General features: G+C 40.0%; 2 protein-coding genes across 2 annotated transcripts; one reads left to right on the top strand and one right to left on the bottom strand.

Annotated features, from left to right (window-relative positions):
* Positions 1-3091: 3091 nt before the first annotated feature.
* slc1a6 (solute carrier family 1 member 6) lies at positions 3092-9920 on the top strand (the record flags this gene model as incomplete). Its single annotated transcript, XM_083888638.1, has 10 exons — positions 3092-3353; positions 3480-3617; positions 4888-5092; positions 5354-5396; positions 5568-5684; positions 6491-6675; positions 7568-7801; positions 8616-8810; positions 9344-9478; positions 9722-9920. The coding sequence occupies exons 1-10, from the start codon at positions 3131-3133 to the stop codon at positions 9918-9920; spliced, it is 1674 nt and encodes a 557-aa protein (XP_083744764.1). The 5' UTR covers positions 3092-3130.
* Positions 9921-12502: 2582 nt separating this feature from the next.
* Positions 12503-17530, bottom strand: ccl44 (chemokine (C-C motif) ligand 44). The gene is made up of 5 exons (XM_083887685.1): positions 17416-17530; positions 15934-16063; positions 15203-15350; positions 13722-13785; positions 12503-13605 (listed from the first exon to the last, which is right to left on the bottom strand). The coding sequence occupies exons 1-4, from the start codon at positions 17477-17479 to the stop codon at positions 13747-13749; spliced, it is 381 nt and encodes a 126-aa protein (XP_083743811.1). The 5' UTR covers positions 17480-17530; the 3' UTR covers positions 12503-13605; positions 13722-13746.
* Between the last annotated feature and the right edge of the window lie 4544 nt (positions 17531-22074).

Here is a 22074-nt window from a genome sequence, read left to right on the forward strand (position 1 = left end):
AATTACATTTCTATATGTGTAAAATGGCTCTTTGTCTCTCTCTTGGAGATGCATCACAGAAACTCTCACTTTCTCTCTCTAGGCTGTCCATCCCCTTGTAGTTAAGAATAAAAACCAACAGAACAAGTTACCTCTTTGCTCAGATACATCCTTGATAGCTTGTTGGAGAGCCTGTCCCCAAACCCACATGCTCTTCAAGAGCCTGGTTGTTGATGTGGTTACAAATCCTCTACACCTGGCTACTCCAGCTACAACGATCTGCCTCGACTGTAATGTCACATACTTTAGGCTGTAGTGTTCATAATCTTCCCCTACTGCAGGCTACGGTACTGTTACTTCTATAATGTACAGGGACTTTGGCAAGGTAGACCGCGTAATCAGATGTGACCTTAGATTGGGTTTAATGATCCCTGACAAATAAGTTTGTGATCTAGATCAATCTGTATTTCCCAGTCACAGGAATTGTCCATTCTATCAAGAGGTTGGAGTTTGGAGTCCAGGTATAGGGTGAGTCAGGGCATGTATACTTCTCCTTCCTCCCAGCATGATTGCCAGTTAGAATAGGACATGGTTGCACCACCTTGGGATTTTGCTGTCAGTAAGAATGTGCCTAAATTACGCTGGGAAACAGATTGTGTAATAGCATTACTACAACAGTGATTCAGAACATTCAGAGAAAAAAAAATATTGATGTTTGCTTTCACCAACTTGGTCTTTGTAAGGATATAAGGTGAATAAACGTTATACCTCTCAGTGTGCAGAGCCTGTCGGGAATTATTATTTTTTAGAAGAAGTAGAATATACTGAACTGTCACTGTAACATTGCGGATGCCAGAATTAAGGATGGCAGATGGAGAGTTTACCTATGAGGAACATCACAGATGCAGACTGTAATAAACCAGACCGAACAAGCAATGAAGGTATTTGAACAGAGGGGAAAGTGGACTTAGTTAGAGAGCAACCATACACTCTTAGAAACAAGGGTTCCAAAAGTGCTATAGTTCTTCTACAAGGGCTGAGGTTCTACCTGGAACCATTTGATCCAGAGAACACTTTACAACCCATTTCCTGAACAAAGGGTTCCTTTATAAAAAGTTCCACCTGGAACCAAAAAGGGTTCTCCTATTTTTGTCACTAGGATTCTAGAAAGAAAATACCTAGTGTTATGAAACTGGGAAGCAACATTCTCTCATATGGTTTTGCAGAGTGTTTTTTAAAGGCTATCAAAATGGATTTAAAGAATGTTGGAAATGTTTTGGCGAATGCAAGTACACTTCTCAGCAAACGTATACCGTAAGTCTGGTTGTTTTCCGAGAAGTTATCGCAGAAATGTCACATACTATAGCTTTAATCATTGCAAGTAAATGCTTAACAATAAACTTAAAACATTATTTAACCAGAACCCTATGAAGTCTTATAAAAATTGTACATACTATCCATGAGAGTATGTTTGTTTTCAGCTGTACTCTTGTATAATCACTTTACATTATACCTTGGAATAGGCCTTTTTACATGCTCTTTAGGCGTGAGCCTTAGCAGCCCAAACAGGACAAACCAGTAAGAGCATGTGGCTCACGTTTTTTAAAGTGGAAGTTTATTACATAAACGAAGAGCAGCGTCACTTTCGCTCACCGTAGTTTCCTGATATATTTGGGAAAGAAGGACCTAATAGTCAAACTGGTCCTCACACAGATAGATAGAATGACATTTGGCAGTATGTGTGAATATAGTGGCTTTGATTATCTAGGGTCATCCCACAACCTGCTCAACAATGGGTCTTTCACAATGTATGTGACAGATATATATACGCATGTGAACCTTAGAACAATGGACAAAAGAAAATCAATAGACATGAATGACACCAACAGAATAGATGAAATCTTGGGAGATCACATGTTTAATGCCCCCCCAAGGGAAAATGTGAAAACATGAATGTGCTGTAGTGTAGAGTAATCGTACTGGATATAAAGGGGAAGCACATGAATGGGCCGGCACTTCTGTTCTTCAAGTGTATTTGGTGAGTGATTCAGGGGAAATATTGTAATCTAGATAGGTAAGGAGAAGTGAGACCAACTGCCACGTGCTGCACACAAACTGCTCGCTGGGAAGGAAAGCAAGGTAGGACCACATCTTAAAAAAATAGCCATTTTATTGCCAGACTTTAAAGTTCCGTTTGAATATTGTTACAGCTTGTTTATGGATTTTCTTTTTCGTTATGGCACGAAAGGCCAGAGTATAAAAAAGCCTTAAAAAGTTTCGTAATGCGGAAAACCACAACTGTCCAGATTTTAAGAAACTGCTCACTACAGCTTAATAAGCTGCCCTCTGGAAAGGGCAACCAGAAGAAGTACGGACGGAAAGAACTTGAGTGTCTTTGTGAAGTTTTATTTCACACACTACTTAGTAGTAGTTTAGTAAAACCACACATATTCAGGGTGGTTGACGGTGTAAATTGTCTTCTTTGTTTACACAGCCTTGTCAGATGCAGAAGAACAACAGCAGAAACACACTCTCTTCTCCACTCTGTTAAACACAGCGTATTGAATTCATAAAATTAGGATCAGTTGTGTATAAGATGGACTATTTTAAATTGGAGAGGAGCTGCAGCTATTTAAAAAAAAAAAAAAAAAAAAATCCAATTCATCTGTTACTGAGTTAGCAGCCTGTTTTATTATGAAATTTTCCATCCAAAGGCGTCTTCTCTTTGTCTCTCCTCTTTCATATCATTTCCCAATCCATAATGTTCCTTTTTTCCGACTGATGTCATGGAGTATCAAAGCATGTGGCTAATCCAGGACATCAGTCCTCACATATATTAGTGTGATCAGTTCACTGCTGTGCTGGGGTTTGATTTATAATCTTCATCAGTTTCTTGGAAACATTTTTCTTTCCATGTCAAACGCAGCAGCCATGATCTGTTTGATTTGACCCTTCTCCATTAGTTTTTGGGAACTGATGCTTTTGTTTCATTGTACAATATCACAGTGTGAATATCTGTTTTGCAAAATACTCATTTATCGATTCATCCTGGTTCTAAGAAAATCAAAACAAATGATTCCTCTCTACACCCTTCTCTCCTTCCCTAGTCTCCCATGAGACCCGTCTCCTGGACCAGGTGCTGGAGCTGATAATGAACGAGAAAACGCCGGCGAACACAAGTCTTTTCCTGAACGAGGACTTGGACAACCCCCCCTTATCTGAGAGAGGAGACTTCAGGAGGCGTTTACACAGTGAGATGGAGAGGAGAGCCGACAGACTGAAGGAGAGGATGAACGCCCTCGGCTTTAACAGTGTCAAAGGTTTCGTCAAGGGAAACCTGTTTGTCCTGTTCACGACCATCGCTGTGGCTGTGGGTGAGTGCAGTGAGGGTAGAGCTGGTCATCTTGCAGCCCAATCAAATCTTTAACAATGTTTTTTTTCTGTCGACAATAGACGTCAACTGACTTTCTGTACATGTTTGTGTGTATGTGTGCTTTCAGGTATAATACTGGGCTTTGGTCTTCGTCCTTACAACATGTCCCTGAGGGACATTAAGTACTTTTCCTTTCCCGGGGAGCTCCTGATGAGAATGCTAAAGATGGTGGTGATGCCTCTCATCGTCTCCAGTCTAGTGACAGGTTGGCTTTGACTCTACAATGTCACCAAATCTTTTAAGTTTTACCCACATGTTGTACCTTTGGTGCACATATTGCCTGTATAGCATCATTTATTACGATCTTTTGACAAAGTTTTTGTCATATTTAAAGGTCCCATGTTATGCAAAATCAACTTTTTAATCATTTAAATCCTGGAGGCCCAATCGGCTGGCAAAGTGTGAAAAAAGATGACTCACTCATGTTTTTGTGGTCCTCCTCAGTCTAACTACAGGAGATAAAACACATCACAATGCGCTTAATTCCTAAGTTCCGCTTTGTCCGTAAAACACACGATGTTGACTTCCGTGCTTCTTGGGACGTCACAAGATGCAAAATTCCTGGAATTATTGTCTCGCGGAGCTCCGCTCTGTCCGTAAAACACACAAGAGTGCTGGCGAGGGTCCGTGAAAAGTTCTATTCTTGGCTCCACAGTGCAGCACAGAGTTCTACACAAACTTCCAGCCTCAGAGGATTTACGTGTCCAGTGGATACATTTCATATATGACGGCAATGTGGATGCTAGAGCCTGCAAATGATCACTTTTCCAAATGCTAATTGCTGTTAGCTCCCAGTAGCCTCTGTGGCTGATGTCATTTCCTGTCCCTTCAGTTTCATTTTACTTTTTCTTATTTTTTTAAGGTGGACCTAAAGAGATACTACTAAACAGAGCGTTCTGAACAGGGCTGTTTTGGCAGGGTGATTGAACTGCTGTGGTGCTTCATCTTTATGGTATTTTGACCAAGGACACCAGAGAACTAGGTTAACTTGGAGAAATAGGATATAATATGACTCCTTTAAGTGCCAGCTGTGTCTCTAATCCAAACTGTAGTGCGTAACTTCATAAATAACAAATGTCAAATGACTTCACAGGGCCAATTAAGACTTATCAGCTCCACACAACTCTTTCTCTGTTTCTCAGTGTAGTGTGCAGAACTCGTGTCACCCCGTGTCTTGTCGCTTTACATCTAAACAGACAGACGCAACAGCACAATTGTGCATGACAAAAAGAAGCGCCCATGAAAAGTTCTTATAATCAGCATATTTGATAGCCCCACCCGCCCATGCACTGCTGGTGAATACACTCAATCACATCCTCAGTCAGGTCTGATAGTATTGCTTGACACAGTCTGTTTTCAGATGAACAAAATAACATGCAAATAATATGGCAGAATAATAACAAAGTTACGCACAGCAGTTTAATATAAATAAATTGGACTGATTTGAGTGTTAAACTCATTCTCCTCTGTGTCAGGTATCGCCTCCTTGGACAGCAGGGCATCAGGTAAAATGGGCGTCCGTGCGCTGGTCTACTACATGTTGACCACGCTGATCGCTGTGTTCATTGGCATTTTCATTGTCATGATTATTCAGCCGGGGAAAGGCAGCAGAGACAATCCTATGAGCGGTGGCAGCGTCGAGACTGTTCAGGCGCTCGACGCCTTTCTGGATCTCATCAGGTAACGAGAGGCTGGGAACATTGTTTTTGTAAAGACTCCACACACACACACACATGTACCATTTATTGCCTTCAGTATTTAACAAAATAATCTGGCACTTTCAGAAAAATGCAGGGAGGTAGATGAGGAGATTACTTGAAAAATAATGGATGACGTGTGTGTGTGTGTGTAAATTACTCTTTATGATCATTATACTGTTACTGAGAAATACAAAATGTACAAACAGTTGTCATTTTTTTATTTGTTTCTTTTAAATCTCAGGAATATGTTTCCCCCCAATTTGGTTGAAGCTTGTTTTAAGCAGGTGAGGACATATATCTTTTTTCTCCCCTTATATTTGAATTTAAACTACTGGCGACAACATGAATAAGACATTGACCTCATTTCACGTTCACTCTAAAATCACAGGTGGTGTTTCACGTCATGTAACCTTCAGGGACTTTTCACACCTAAACACTCTTTCTCTCTCTTACAGTATAAGACTGCTTACAAAAAGGTTGTTCGTACGAGGACAGTGACAGTGACTCAGAACGTCACCGACTCTGTCAACGTGACAAACTCCAACCTCAGCAGTGTGCTGCACACCGTACAGGTGAGTAACAGACACAAAAAAACCCAGATATTATTTAAAGATCATATACAGAGGATCTGTGTAGAATGAATCAATGAAAAGTACGACACAAGAATATTAAACAACATAAAGAAGTAATGAATATTTGAAACCAAACAAATAATAATATATAGTAATATCTCCATTGTTCTGTGTCCAAAAATTACCAGGACATACGTGTGTGCACTCATAAAAATATCATATCATATTTAAACTGTAATGTTTTACAATTTAAAGTACTTTAGTTACCATATTTGTATAAACTACATCGTAAAAATAAAATCCAAGAAAAGACAAGATTCAGTGTGTGAGATGCATCCATCATCCATTTAGTTTGTTGTTTCTGAACAGCTGTTTGAACTAATTAATGATAAATATTGGTTATTTCTTCTCACTAACTGCTTGTTTAATGAGCCTGTTCCTCTCAGATGATATTGTTTTTCCCTCAATTAAAATAACTTTTTGACTTTGAGCATAATTTGTGCCATGTAGAAATTGACCTTTCTTTTTTATTTGAGTGGTTTTAGTTGAATATAGGTTTGTTTCTTTAGAGCTGGATTTGTGCATAACTTGGTTATTCATAAATGTTGGCTAACAAAATCTTACAAAACACTGAATAACACTGCCACAAACTGTGCTATTTTAGTTTTAATTTGGCTTACACCTCAATTTTATCACTTGTTATTCCAAGAAAGTTTATTCTAACATTAACATCATTTCAATCGCTCTATGTCCACTTAAACCATTCTAAAAAAAAGGTAAATAATGTGTTTGTTATTTTTTGACAGGAGACAGTGGAGGAGACAGTCCCCGTGGCAGACTCCTCCAATGGACTGAACGCTCTCGGTCTCGTCGTCTTCTCCATGTGCTTCGGTCTGGTGATAGGGAACATGAAGCAGAAAGGTCAGGCTGTCAGAGACTTCTTTGACTCCCTGAATGAAGCCATCATGAGGCTGGTGGCCATCATCATCTGGTCAGTGCACATTCAACAAGCAAAACATAACATTTATTATTACTGTACGTACGCACTGGTCTCAGGTCTGTTAGTTTGCTGTGGTTGATTTACCTTCACTTTGATTTATTTTCCCCCAGATTTTGCAGGTTTTAACCATACATTTCACAATCAATTACATTATTGTCATTTTACAGGCTTTAAAATATAAAATTGTGGTGGGGGTATAACATGGAACATTTCAAAAATGGCTCTGACGTTTACAGCTAAGCACAGTTTAGGGCTGCAACTAACGATTATTTTCATAATAGATTCACCTGTCGATTATTTTCTGGATTTATCGAGTAATCATTTGGTCCATAAACTGTCAACTTCAAAAGTGTTCAGTGTTTCTTAAAGCTGGGCATAATGATTGATGGTCGATGGTCCACAAACCAAAATTATTCAGTTTTAATGATTTCTGTGTTTTATGGAGCGAAGAAACCAGAAAATACTCACATTTAAGGAGCTGAAAATACAGAACTTAAACTGAGAAATGGATTATCTAAAGTGTTGACAATTCATTTAGTAATTGATTAATAATAGATTAATAGAATAATCATTGCAATCCTTGTGCAGTTAACTGTGGCATAACTGTGAAAGAGGACCAACACTGCATTTATACAGGAAAATACTGCTTATACCAAGAAATATATTAAGAAAAAATACTACTAAATCACAGTAATATATAGCAGAACTGTGAAGTAAGAGCAAACAGCTGTTAATTTACATTCATTTACTATATGATATTGTAACCCACTGTTAAAGGGCAATATCAAGCACACAGTAATTGACTGTTAAGGGAATCGTCTGTCAAATATTCTACAGTATGATGATTTATAGATGCTCAGCATTTTCCTCCGTGCTTTAATAGGTACGCTCCAGTGGGCATCATGTTCCTGATTGCAGGGAAGATTATAGAGATGGACAATCTGGCAGAGGTGGGCGGTCAGTTGGGAATGTACACCGTTTCAGTCGTCGTGGGTCTCTCCATCCACGGCCTCGTTGTCCTGCCGTTGCTTTACTTCATCGTGACCAGGAAGAATCCCTATCGCTTCATAGGCGGTCTGCTGCAGGCCCTCTTCACGGCCCTGGGAACCTCATCCAGGTGAGATTCACCATCTGTCCATCTGTCCTGCTGGTGCTGAGGACACTGTGTCACTGACTGACTGTTGGAATGCTGTTCATAAAATAAAATAATAATTGGCAGTTAAAGAACAGAAAAAATGTACACAAACATTTCGGCTTGGCTTATTACAGCAATGTAACATGTGACAAATATCCTATAAAGAGGCACAGTGCAGCTACATAGTAGACATTCAGCAGGAAGGTGTGGGTCAGTGGTAGAGTTTGACTTCTCCATTCTCACAACCACACAGTCATTCCGGTGTCTACACTCTTAGAAATAAAAGTGCTAAGTAGAACCATATAAGGTTCCTCATAGGAGAACCCTTTTTGGCTCCAGGTAGAACCTTTTTATAAAGGTTCCACCTGTAACCCTTTTGGAGGGTTCTACCAAGAACCCTTTTAAAATCCTTTATCCGGGAAAGGATTTTTAAAGGGTTCTCTGGATCAAAATGGTTCTTACTGGAACCATTAGCAGTTAACCATTAGTGTTACCAAGAACATCCCAGATTACATATAACACTGTAAAGCCCAATGTATACTTCTGCGTAAAGTGCTCTACGTAGGTTACGGAGACCTCTCTACGTCCCTGGATGTTGCTCTACGTTGTTAATATGGAAATCAACATTTGTTGTGAATTGCAAGATAGTAGAATTTCAAAATACGTGATTCTGTATCCTCTGAGATAAATTGCGTTGAATGAAATGACAAATCACTTGACAGCTCTAATACATAATGTACTTACTACCATGTTAGGGTTAGGGTTAACCAATGACGCTTCTCCCTTCCTGCTCCAGCTCGGCGACGCTGCCCATCACCTTCCGCTGTCTGGAGGAGAACAACCACGTGGATAAAAGAGTGACTCGCTTCATTCTCCCCGTGGGCGCTACCATCAACATGGATGGCACGGCCCTCTATGAGGCTGTGGCGGCCATCTTTATCGCTCAAGTCAACAGCATGGACCTAGACTTTGGCCAAATTCTCACCGTGAGGTAACGGTGTCTAGAATAATGTTCTCTGACCGTCGTCTGTCTACAGCGTCTTTATTATCATTTCATTCCAGAGGAGAGCGTGTGATCAGGTTACCTGCTCAACCTTTTTTATGTAGAGATTTATGTGAACATTTATGTGAAAAGGCTATTATTAAATCAATTCCAAGCTATTACTTGGTGATTGCTATCAAAAATAAGATAAGTTAACCATAACATAACTCCCCTACTATTTCCATACTATTACCTGTCCTGTAATATAAAGTCATACCATATATGGAGGCGTTACTCTTTTGATTGTGACATGTGCTAAAGCTCCATCACATTTTAAATCAGTGACTATTGAACTGAACCTCGAGTCGAACAATAATAATGCAACTCGATTAACATCTTAAAATAGCAATTAGATATTGTTCCACAAATTGTTATTGTCCTACGTATCCCAGCAGCAGTGCACATGGTGCTGTTTGTTTATTTTGCTTTATGTTTTATGTATTTTGCTAAATGTCTTCGCTCTCCTCCCACCACCCACGCAGTATCACAGCAACTGCTGCCAGCATCGGAGCAGCAGGCATCCCTCAGGCTGGCCTGGTTACCATGGTGATTGTATTGACATCGGTGGGACTGCCCACAGAGGACATAGCACTGATCGTCGCCGTGGATTGGTTCTTGTGAGTTACCGCTAAATGTCACCTTGATGGGGATTGGTCTGTGTTGTCTTCTGTGACTAAATGTCATAGGAAAAGCTTCAGCAAAACCCAAAAGGTCCCACCACTACAAAGGTTACTGATGCATAATGCAGCATGCTGGATTAGGAGGTCTGGGTCTTGCACAGTGCACAGTATTTTCACCTCAGACATACAATAATAACATCTTGTTTCTTCCTGTGTGTTTCCCCCCCTCGAACGCTTCAGGGACCGTTTGCGTACTACCATCAACGTGCTGGGCGACTCGCTCGGCGCCGGCATCGTGGAGCACCTTTCCCGCGAAGAACTACAAAATCAGGACACTGACGTGGGCAACTCTGTCATCATGGAGGATGACAGGGCCTACCAGATTATCAGCCAGGACAACGACACTCTGAATCACCACAACAGCGAAACCACAATGTGAAACAATACTCAAAAAGTATTTTAGCTAGAAGTTTGGCTTACAGTCGCTACGTGCTTGAGATTCTCACAGTGTCCTGAACTTCCATCTTACTCTCAAATACAAGAAAGTGTGAGGTCTGTGGCCCTCTGGCTGTTTGGTGACAGGAAATAGGTGCACATGCTGTGTAGGAAGGGTTACATGTTCACTGTCTGACTGTAACTCCAGTTACAGTATGTGTTATTGTTTCCAGTTCACGACGTTATGATTCACTCAGCCATGGAACCGAGCACCAGCATCACAGTTAGAAAACACTGTATTTCCACTGTACTCACTTTTTTGTAGCACTGATACATCACAGCTACCTCTACAGGACCTTCAACAACCTTACACACAAATACTTAATGGATCAAATCAACAAACACATAAATAGTCTTATAATTCAAACACTGGACTATGGTGAGGAGGAGAATCATTGCTACTTATTACTTAGGTCGGTGTTTTTAAAAAATAGTCCGTGGCATGTTTTACAGCCTTTACACACTGTGTGAGTATCTTGTATTTCTTCAGTGATCCAAATCAAATTTTTGAGTAATACCTGCAGTAATATTTGGTCATAAACTTTTGTTTTCTTTTTTTAAATGCATTTTATTTGGCCCCGACAATTCTAGTTTGACTTTGCACCTGAAATGTCTCTGTTTTCTGAGCATGCATTGTGCGGGGTTGAATTGGAATATCATATTATAGGCTAATCACTGATTTATTATTATTATTATTATTATTGTGTTTTTGTAAATGTACTGTGAAGAAAGTTTGTGACTGCTTTGGGGAATTTGAACGTTCAGTTGTTTTCAGCTTTTTGTTGTTGGCTGTTTTAGAGGCATCATTATGAGAGTGAAATGCTATATACTGTACATTACCATTATCATTAAATTAACAGTTTCTTATGACTTTGTGCCACATTTGTGCTCATGAGTCACGTCTGTTTTGATGCTTGTTGTGATTTCAGTTAAAATGTAATTTCTCACAGGTCAACATTGTTTTTGATGGACAGCTTATGAAAAACGAGAGAAATAAATGGCTCAGGAATTGAACTGTGATTCTCTGATTATTGTGTTTGTGGCTACCCCTGGTGGAGACCCTGCTCCTCTGAGAAATTATATTTCCCTCATTGCTTAACCCTAACGTTCAATTTAAATGTCAATAGTTTATGTTGTCATCGTAATGCCTTGGAGTGCAAAATTGTTGTCTACAAAATTCTCCCTGTCCAAAGTCACACACGTTTCAAATGAACAAAATATTATTATTATTATTTCAAAACAGAATTGCAAGAATGAAAACGTGTTTACAATAAACAAAATAAAATGATGTTCACCCTTTGCTGCCCTAAAATGTGAACTCTAAAATGTAAACTTTAAATTGTACGTCAGCAATGTTTGATAAGTTAGTGGCAATGTGGGTTGTCCTCCAAATGTTGGGTTGGGGATTCGATCCCAGGCTCCATTAGTCCACCCTTAGTCCACTCTTAGTCCACCCTTAGTCCAACCTGTGTCCATTCAACACCTAACCCCACATTGCCTCTGATGGCTGTGCCAGCTGCTTGTGACAGATGTGTGAGAGAAAAAGTGCTGAATGTGTAAGTAAATGTGTGAATAGCAACACTGTACTGTAAGGCACTACACTTGAAAGATGCATTATAAAATTACTTATTCTTATTTTCTTTAGTCCTTAATACGTTTGTTATTATCAATGTGATTTTCCTTTTCTTGATTTATATTATAGTGTATGATTAGTATAATTAGTATAAGTGCACCGTAGCATCATATAGTATCTCATTACCTCACACTGCTTCATATGCAGCAGAATCAATTACATTAAAGTGCAGAGCACAATTAAGATGTAGCGTATTGTTCATATAATGATGTATGCAATGTTCAACCTGCTAATGTTGAATGCTATCATTTGCTAATTTGCACAAATGTAAATTACTGTGCCTTTCTGTATGGAGTTTGCATGTTCTCCCCACGTGAGCGTGGGTTTTCAAAAACATGCAGATTTATGGGATTAGGCAAATGAACTGAACACTAAATTAACCATTGATGTATGTGAGTGAATGGTTGTCTCTATGTGTCCCTGTGATGGACTGGCGACCTGTCCAGGGTGTCCCCCGCCTTTCGCCCTACGTCAGCTGGGATTGGCACCAGCAAACTCAGTGACCCTCATGTGGAGGATAAGGCAGTAGAAGTTGAGTGAGTGAGTTACTGCTGAGACTGATGGTAATGTCATGTCATGAAATGTGGGTCAAAAAAATAAAATACAATCTGATTATAACTTGAAAAATGAAGGCTTCACCCTAATCCTAAATCATCCAGAGGAGATAAATACGTACCTACATTAACAACAGAGTGTAGCGTGTACGTAATAAGACATCGAGACACACAGAAGAGGTCAGCGAGGCAGCTCAGGTTATGATTTCAGATTAATTTATAAAATAGCTCACTTGAGATACTGTGTTTGAACATACAGTGCATTCTTCTACAGTACAATACAACACAATACTTGTGTGTCTCACACACACACACACACACACACACACACACACACACACACACACACACACACAGCGGAGCCCTCAAAGTTTAACAGCCTTGCCACGTACAGAAGTGAATAATGGATACTTTGGCATAGTTTAGTATAGTGACAGACTACTGGTGGAAAAGACATAGAGATATTGTCATAACTGGTGGACGTCAGAGGGCACTGACTCATACCAACTTTACAGTTTATAAGTCACTGTACAAAATGGATTGTTTTGTTATTTTGCCATTTTTGTTATTGTTTTGTGTTTGGAACCTCCCACCACTCCTTTAAGACACGGTGATGTCGCTCACGTTGATCAGTTAAAACCTTGCTAAAAAATGGACACATTGCTGCTGGCAATGTCCGACACGTGTATGATTGTGTTATATCATATTGGACTGCATAAGAAAGTTGTTCTGTCGTTGGATTTAATTGTTTAAGTTTTTTGTTTTGTTTTGTTTTTTTTAATGCGGTGGAAGTTGCCAGCAGACACCAGTGTGGACTACATGGCTCTTGATGTGACAGAGAGTGTGAATGTCTAACAGTCAGATACAGAAGATTTATCTTTTTTTTTACCTTAATACAAGCTAAGACCCAGATTGTGTAAGAAGAGGTGCAAAACAACATTAGGTCTTCAACATTCTACCTACTTTTACTGTGTCGTTGCACATCGATGACGTATACAAGTCACAAATAAGCATAGAGTGTCTTGCGGATATACAATATTCATATCACTACTCATGTATTGTTTATGTAATTACAACAATTTCTCACTGGTTTCACATCGGCCACAAGTAGTTATGCGGTTGCACTTCCAGGCAGACTCAGGCAAATAACAGTATTAGCCATTTAAAAGGAAAGAAAAAAAAAAAAGGATAATAATAAATTCAGCTTATCTTACAACCTTTGTTGAGACTTACCCAGTCACATGTTAGGAAATATTCCAAGCACAGTTCATATTTAAATATCTAAAGCCATTTAAATATGTATTGCTGCACAGGTCTGGTCCAAGGGAGACACACAGGTCTGATCCCGGGGAGACAGAGAGTGAAGACAAAGAAATAAGACGACTTGAGAGGCAGCGAGCGTTGCCATGTTAAGAAGACAAGCTGCTGAATGTTTACTTGGCCTGTAAGAGTCAGGGAAAAATTAGAACATTTAAAATAACACATCTGAAAAGATATTTTATGTATGTATTGTATATACTGCATCACAGATGGTTTATATAAATAGAGAGAACCTTACTTATGACTATGAGTTTTCCTCCACTTCACTCCACATTGAGAATCGCCCAGTTATCTTTCCTGTCCTGATGATAAAGAAATAAGAAATATAAGAAACTCTAGGAATTTCTTACAGGAAACATGAAAATAATGTGGAATGCTCTCAGTGCTAAATTAAAGGGGCAAAATCGTTTTTAAGTTCTGAAAACAATTGTTCCTGGTGACACATTCGACTGTAAACAAACAAACGTCCTGAGCTCCAGCCAAAACACTTGTTTTACACCCACAGTTTAATCGAGCTAAGGCCATAGTCCTACTAAGACCAGCAAGTGGACAACTCGCCAAGTCCGACTATACTCGTGGAGGAGAAGATAGATTTTTTGGCCGTGTATGCGTGACTCCGCCTCCATAGGTGGCGCTGTAACTCTCGACAAACTAGTGAATATTGAATCAGTTTCCTGTTGACCTTCATGTCACAGAAAAACAACAGTACTGCAGATTATACGTCGTCTCCTTCTACTATCGGGTCAAATACCAGGGAGGAAATGTTGGTGCATGTGCAGAAGTCCAACTCCAGCCTGACTAACTGTATACATGCAGGAGTAATCGGACTATGAATCTCATTATCCAGGTATGTTAGTCCGACTAAGACTATCTCGATTGTATTATTTGACATTAAGAAAACCAAATTATTGTCTTATTCTGACTGAAATCAGACTTTTAACATGCATGTAAAAGCACTGTGATTAGAGAGAATGCAGTATTTTACTCGAGCAACTCTCTGCATGGTCTTACATCAGTGTTTGCCCTAATCGGCTGCTCTTGATAACATTCCCTTGTGTTTTTTATGCTTGTGTGGAGTTTCTGTTGGAGTCTGTGTTGTCATTTGTAGATATTAGCAAACTACAACTCGGTCGCTACTCACTGCCTCTGAAATAGTAGGTGGAAGTGGATGTAGTCTCCAGGGTTTCTCCTGACACCAGATAGGAAGTGAAAATATATTGAATAGCCACTAGAGGGCAACTTCCTGGTTGCAAAAATAACTCAGTTTCAATGAAAGTTGATGGGAAATTAAACCTTCTCACTTGATTTATAATGTCAGTAAACATTTTCCTGGGTCTCCATCATGACTTTGAGCTTTTCTCCAATAGAACATGATGTCAGCTTTGTGCATTTAAATTTAATGGAAAATAGACGATTAAGAATGGCAAATGATTGTATCATTGACACCAGTACGATTGACAGCTGGTATCATCCAATAGGAGTCTGGTTGCAGGTGACGCCTTTGAACCTCTACAAAACTTGAACACTGTGCTGGTCAAATCAATTCAAAACAGACTCCAGTGCATATAAATAAGTCTAGAGGCCATTGCAGCCAACAAAGGAGGCTGATGATGTGTTCACTGACTGGCATTAAAAAACTATTCTGATTTTACATACAGCCCCTCTAATAAAGAATCATTATTGTCAAATACAATAGACTTGATAATACGTGACGCTGACCTCTGACATGACAGGCAGGTTGTCATGAGGAAGGAGCCACATGGTCCGGTGGGCCTTGGTTCTCTGTCTCTGCAGCAGTTTTCTCAGCAACCTCTTCACCTTCCGGTCTCTGGGGTCTGCGCATTTCACCGCCTTCTTCGTGTAAAGACTAAAACAAAAAGGGCAACAACAAAAAAATAAAATAATACTTTTTCACAATGCAAAAACGTCAACACAAGCTTCTCCTGAACTTTGAAATGAGAGAGAAACTATGCCAGATGATTGAACATAGTCAAATACATGAACTGTGATAAAAAGTGTTCGGTAACCACCGAAATACAGAGGACCAAAGGAAACCATCTTCAAGAATTTGATGTTTTTGTTCACTGGACCACAAAGAAAGCATGCTCTTTATTCCCCCAGCTCCTTCAGTTTACTGTGACTTGATAGAAACAATAGGTATCACAATGCTAAATGGTTTTCTTAACTAAACCCTGCTGTTCTGACTGACTGGCTACAGCAGGACTACAGTTGGCTCGGGAGGTATTTTCAAATGGCTTGTTATTCCCACATATTTCCTTTCTTACTTCCCTGGCAGTTACAGCTCCAAGCTCTTCCATAACAACATGACCTGGAAAGATGACAATGCCTCTCAGCCTGGCTCTGCCCTCCTCTAACAGGAGGCATAGTTTCCATGCCTGCAGATTGCTGTGTGATCTTAAGCTCCAGGAGTGGATAGTTGAAATACTTGCATGATGGCTTGTATACTGCAGTCTGGCCCCTCTGTCTGCACCTCAAACCGCAACACATCTTTGGTACGCACCTTGCCCTGGGAGTACAGCATGCAGCACTGGACATCTCTCTGCATCTGTACACCTTTACCTGGGAGAGACGTACGCAGAGAAAGAGGGATGAGGAAAAACGGCAGGGAAAAATACAGCAGATACAACAGCAGCCATAATAACTTCTAATCTACACTTTAAAATAGCTCTGAAATCACTTCTGAAGCCCAAAGCCATTTCCATATGGGTAAACCACTTAAACTGTGTCAAATCAGTGTTTCTCTCATACAATAATATATAATAATAAGGTTTTATTGCATCTTATGTATAAAATGTAATGTTTTATTGTATTTAACTTAAAAAGTTGGTTGGTGCGATTGTCCCTTAAGATTGTTTTATTTTGTTATAGCATATTGGTTTTTTTTTTACAAAATACTATGATAAGTTTAAGTTTATTTCTGTTAAATTTTTAATGTTCCTAAATATTCCTGTGGTATTTTTCAAGTCCCTGGAGGAGTTTCTTAATCAATTCTTCTTCATATCCTCATGGAACTTTTGTAACTTTGTATCTTTTGTAGTATTATTTACTATATATAATAACTATATATATATATATATGTGTGTGTGTGTGTGTGTGTGTGCGTGAAAACAAATAAATACAAAACTTTGCTCAGATTATGGAATGTAAGCTCTCTGAAGACAGTATTGTGGTGAGTGTTTTGGCAGCCTCTGTAGACATAAAAAAAAATGCTATCTGTTCTGCAGGACGTGCACATGCCGCCTGGTTGCATGTACGTTCACATATGGACACACATGCTGTGCGTGCACACACACAACACGCACACGACACGCACGCACAGGAATCCCAGAGGAATTACAATGGCATCCTATTGTGCAGCCGTGCCAGTGAGAGGAGAGAAAGAAAAAAAGTGAGAGAAGGAGAGGAGGAGGAGTGTGTGTGTGTGTGTGTGTGTGTGGAGGGTGTGCCATGATGCCTCTTCATCCAAAGCAATTGTGCGAACAAATTAAAGTGTGATGTGAAGCAGCAGGAGCGATAAGAGAGTGAAATAGGACAGTGCTGCTTTGTTATGACACAGATGATGTAGAATCGCTGCACTTCCACCACTCTTACAAAAAAAAACAAGGTGACACCATGAGACTTTGAGCCCTGACACACTGTCTTTCACTGTGTGTGTGTGTGTGTGTTGTGTGATGTTCAGATGCTCGTCCTCCTGCCTGCGCTCTGCCCCTCTGTTTACATCCGTGCCTCCCTCCTCTGCTGCTCCTGCTGCTACCCCTCTTTCCTTATTCTCTCCTTTTTCTATCCTCGCCATCGCTCTCCTGCTACACTGTCCACCTGCAGGGTGCATACAAGCCATGCAACACACACACACTTCCACACACACACACTTCCACACACACAAACACAAAGTAAGTATGGCTATGTCCTACCGTCCACAGATGCCAGGAGGATAACAGTCAGAGAGATAACAGTCAACATCTGCAGCATGACCATGATGAGGCTGGCAGAGAGGACGAGAGGAGGATAATCTACTCTGTCACCTCTCCCTCTATGGCTGCCTCTCTTATATGACTCCCTCCCTCTCTTTCTTTATACCTCCCTGCCCATCTCTCACTCACTCACTCACTCACTTTCACCACCTCTCTCCTTTTTTTTTTTTCCTCTTACAATGTTTCCCTCCCACCCTGTTTTTCCATTTTCAGTCATTCTCGCGCTCAAACCAAACTCCCTCCCTTGTTCTCTCTCTCTTTCACACTCATCTCACCTCTCACTCCTTTCTCCCTCCTTGTCTCCTCACATGTGGTGCCAAGCCTCATTTGTCTCATTTGAGGCTCTGAATTCCTCTTTTATCCCCTTTCTCCTCCTCCTCCTCCTCTTGTCCACATTGCATTCTCTCTGCCGGGATTGAAACAGACTTAAGTGGAATCGAGATGGAATCACCCCGTAGCTTTTGCGTTGCATAATCAGCCCTGTTTGGGGGCATTTTGAGCTGCACAGAGAGAATACTAACATTTCTAAATGATGTAAAATGAACCCTGTGTGTAGCTGTTTCATGTAGTTGCTGTTAGAAGAGTGGGTGTGTCTGTCTGACTCTCTCTCAGCAGTTATGTTCTCTTGGACTGCAGACAGGACGCTGAACACGCCTAGAAACTGTGATTGACTACATTAATTTGCTTTACTGAACCACAAAATACAAATTACAATGCACTGTGTCATGAAGCATGATTAGAAGTAAGAAACGAAACTTAAGGGACAGGAAATTACATCAGCCACAGAGGCTACTGGGAGCTAACAGCAGTTACCATTTGGAAAAGTGATCATTTGCAGGCTCTAGCAGGCACATTGCCGTCATATATAAAATGTATCCACTGGGCAGATAAATCCTCTGAGGCTGGATGTTTGTGTAGAACTCTGTGCTGCACTGTGGAGCCAAGAATAGAACTTTTCGCGGACCTCCGGGTTTTTGGATGCTGTTGCCCTCGCCAGCACTCTCGCGTCTTTTACGGACAAAGCGGAACTCCGCAAGACAACAATTCCAGGAAGTGAGCGCATTGTGACGTCCCAGTGAGTGCGGAAGTCAACATTGCGTGTTTTATCTCCTGTACTTAGACTGAGGTGGACCACAAAGACATGAGTGAGCCATCTTTTTTCACACTGGCGACTGGTAGGGCCTCCAGAGTACCAAATATAAGGATTTAAATGATTTAAAATGTTGATTTTGCATAATATGGGACCTTTAAATTATCGCCCAATGTTGGCCACATGAGCCTCAGTAAAGAGGTCATCAGATCTCATCTCATGTCATGCACTGAACACAGGAAGTGTTTAAGACAAGACAAATGTAGGCGACAACAACATCGCAAAGTAAAGTAAATAAAGTGACACAGACGGCTGCAAACAGGCGACCACATCCACAAGGAATCATCCTCAAAATGTTCAAACACAAACGCACGGCTGTCCAACATTACGTATGTTATTATATTATATAATAATATAACAGCAACAGTTTGACGGGATGAATGCTTCTTGCCTCCGCACTGCCATTGTTTACACACAAACACCCTGTCTGTGCCTGTTGTCAGATGAAGAACACAGCATACAAATCATTTTAGAACCAAACAAAGTCCAAGTCCTGTAGCCAATATGACATTTCTTTTATGGCTTTGGTATACGCTAATGCATTGTTGTTGTCACCAAGTCAATGTAATTATATTCGGTGATTCAGACGTCTTACAAATATTCCTTTTATATGTCTTTTGTGGCCTCTCCCCGTTGGAACCGTAAATCATAATAAATTGTTACTTAGAGTGCATAAATGAATACCACAAGAACAAGCTGGAGGCTTTATCTGAGGATCAAGAATCTGGAACCATGAAGGAGAGGCTTCGACAGAAAAAAACACACCAGGACCTGATTATATAGGGAGAAAGAAAATGATGTGGCCTACATGTGTTGCAGTAACATGTTCTTTTGGAGCAACCTTGTGAACGAGAAAATTTACAAAATGCCAACAAAGAAGTAAAGATTTGGAATTTTGTTTCTGTGCAAAAGTCTCAATGCACCCTTTGTTTTTATGTCAGTCAAATGTTGGCATTTCAGCATTTGGATTTAAATAATGTGACAGAAGTACAACATGTGTGTATACAATAAACCTGGCGTAATTGACCTTTTTCACAGCAGATACAGCATTTGCCAATATGATATAGGAGGTTTTACCAAAGACATTAGTTCTGATTCCACTCCAGTTTCATGTCAGTGTAGTTCACACTAAATACTTGACACTATATCAATAAATATCTTTTCAGAAGATATTTATTGTTTGTGTTTTTCTGGATGTGATCCAATAAAGTGATTGAGAGATAATAAGACTTTTTGCACAGATGTTTTTGTCCGATGATCTTGGCACATCTCTATTGGCAATAATACAAACTATAGCCAGCAGGTGATATTTCTTTTCACATACTTCAGGTCTTTTCACGACACATATGAAGGGAATAGAATTTTTTTTTTTTTATTCTCCAGGCGATTTTCATTAGACTTGGACTTTTGTTCTGTTTTCTTTAACCTTGGCTTTTTTTGTTTTAGTTCTTTGTGTCTGGATTGTTTGTTGTTTTATTTTGGAAGTTAAGTTTGACTTCCTCTCCTGTCTTCCCTCTTGATTGCCTGTCCTGAACCTCATGTATTTCACCTGTGTCTCGTTAGTTTCACCTGTGTTTGGCTGCCCTGAGTGTATTTAGTCTCTCTGACTCTGTTGGTTTGTTTTGTTTGAATTCACCCTGTGTCCATGTGTTTTAATGTGTTTTTTTGGGGGGTTTTGGGTTAAAAATGTGACAATTTAATTTGTGTGTGTGTGTCTGAAGTACCAAAGGTGACACTAGTGGGGCTCAGCAGCGACGTCCAGAAACAATCTCAGTATCACAAGACTTGTAATAATACACAAAACAAAACTCTCAGCAGGGGGGAAAAATCTACAGTTTATCCTGTATGTCCTAACATCACTGTTAAGAACTGTTACAGCTGAGCAAATTTTCTTCCCCCTCAAGCCTTTACATCTGTGGAGGTCAACATATTTAACATCAGCAAAGAATACCTCCACTCTTTTATCCACACTTTCATGCTTTTTCTGAGAGATGAAATAAAAAATTAACCAATTCAAACACAATATTGTGCCTTCAGTAACAAATTACTACTTCAGGAAGAAGCTGATTTTTTCCTCTTTTATAAAAAAATCAACTTTGTTCCTGTTCATTTTTCCAGAAATATTCTAATTGACTACATAAATATGTAACATGTGGCTGAATTTTCTTGTGATTTGACCCTTGTTGTTAGATACTGGAGAAAAGTGTATCTTCCTTTCTGTTGTTCTTGCTCGATTGACCCCAAACCACGATTTATATTTGATGGTTTAGATCAGTCATTCCCAGAGACTGGGTTGGGCTTTTTGGGATGTCAAAAAACATTTAAAGAATGTGGCTCTAATTAAAAAATTCAAATTAAGTTGTAATTTATGTATCAAACATATCTCTTTGAAACGGTATTAGTTGGTTTATCTTTTCCTGAATGTTAGGTGTCACAGAAATGCTCAGATTTGCTTTTGTCACGACTTATATTGTGAATTGTGTCACAATAGTTTGTTATATTTTAAAAGTGGGTCCCTGTATAAAATGTATTGTGGAGCAATGGTTAGTTAACTGAAATAACCAACAGACACAAACATTCTCCATTAATTTGACACATTTTCTAGGGTTTAATCAGAAGATGCCTGAATTCCTGGGGCGGGGGGGGGGGGGGGGGGGTAACAGAAGAAAACGATTCTTTGTCTCCTGAAACACTTAGTGGTAACACTGAGAAATATTCAGACAACATGGCACCAATATGTCTCTTACGGGCATACTGTACATATCAGAACCCTGGATGTGGAAATATGCATTCTGTGCACTGAGGGATGAGGCGGGGGTAAAAATGTGTATATGTGTGTGTGTGTGTGTGTTAGGGGTGGGGTTAACCGTTGAAGAATTTGACCCAAAAAATCAGGTTGGAATCTCAGCTGCAAAAACATACCTTCCACATGACTACAGGTCTGCTGCTTGTGAGCCGGATTCCTTTAGTTGCATATCTTCGCAGCTACTGAAATACCTTCTGTCAAGGTGTGTGTGTGTGTGTGTGTGTGTGTGTGTGTGTGTGTGTGTGTGTGTGTGTGTGTGTGTGTGTGTGTGTATGTGTGTGTGTGTGTGTGTGTGTGTGTGTGTGTGTGTGTGTGGACTCGCAGTCATCGCGTGGGGAATCAAAATGTAAAAGAAGCAGCAGTGTGTAGTGGAGCGGGAACTGACAGGGTTATGTCTTCTTCTTCTTCTTCTTTGAGGAGGTGAAGAGCATGAGCTGTACAGTACAGTGTGTGAGGAGGATGAGATATGTGGCCTCCTGCAGACACTGGGAGGACTTACTGCACCGGACATGCATGGAGCTGAAGAGATTTTAATGTTTCCTTAGAGGGAATTCCAAGAGATAAAAAAGTAAATTCTTAGCATTTTTGAAACAAGGAAACGTAGGATATATATATATATATATATAGAGAGAGATAGAGAGAG

This window comes from Microchirus variegatus (assembly GCF_963457635.1).
Source record: "Microchirus variegatus genome assembly, chromosome: 4".
Classification (NCBI taxonomy): Eukaryota; Metazoa; Chordata; class Actinopteri; order Pleuronectiformes; family Soleidae; genus Microchirus; species Microchirus variegatus.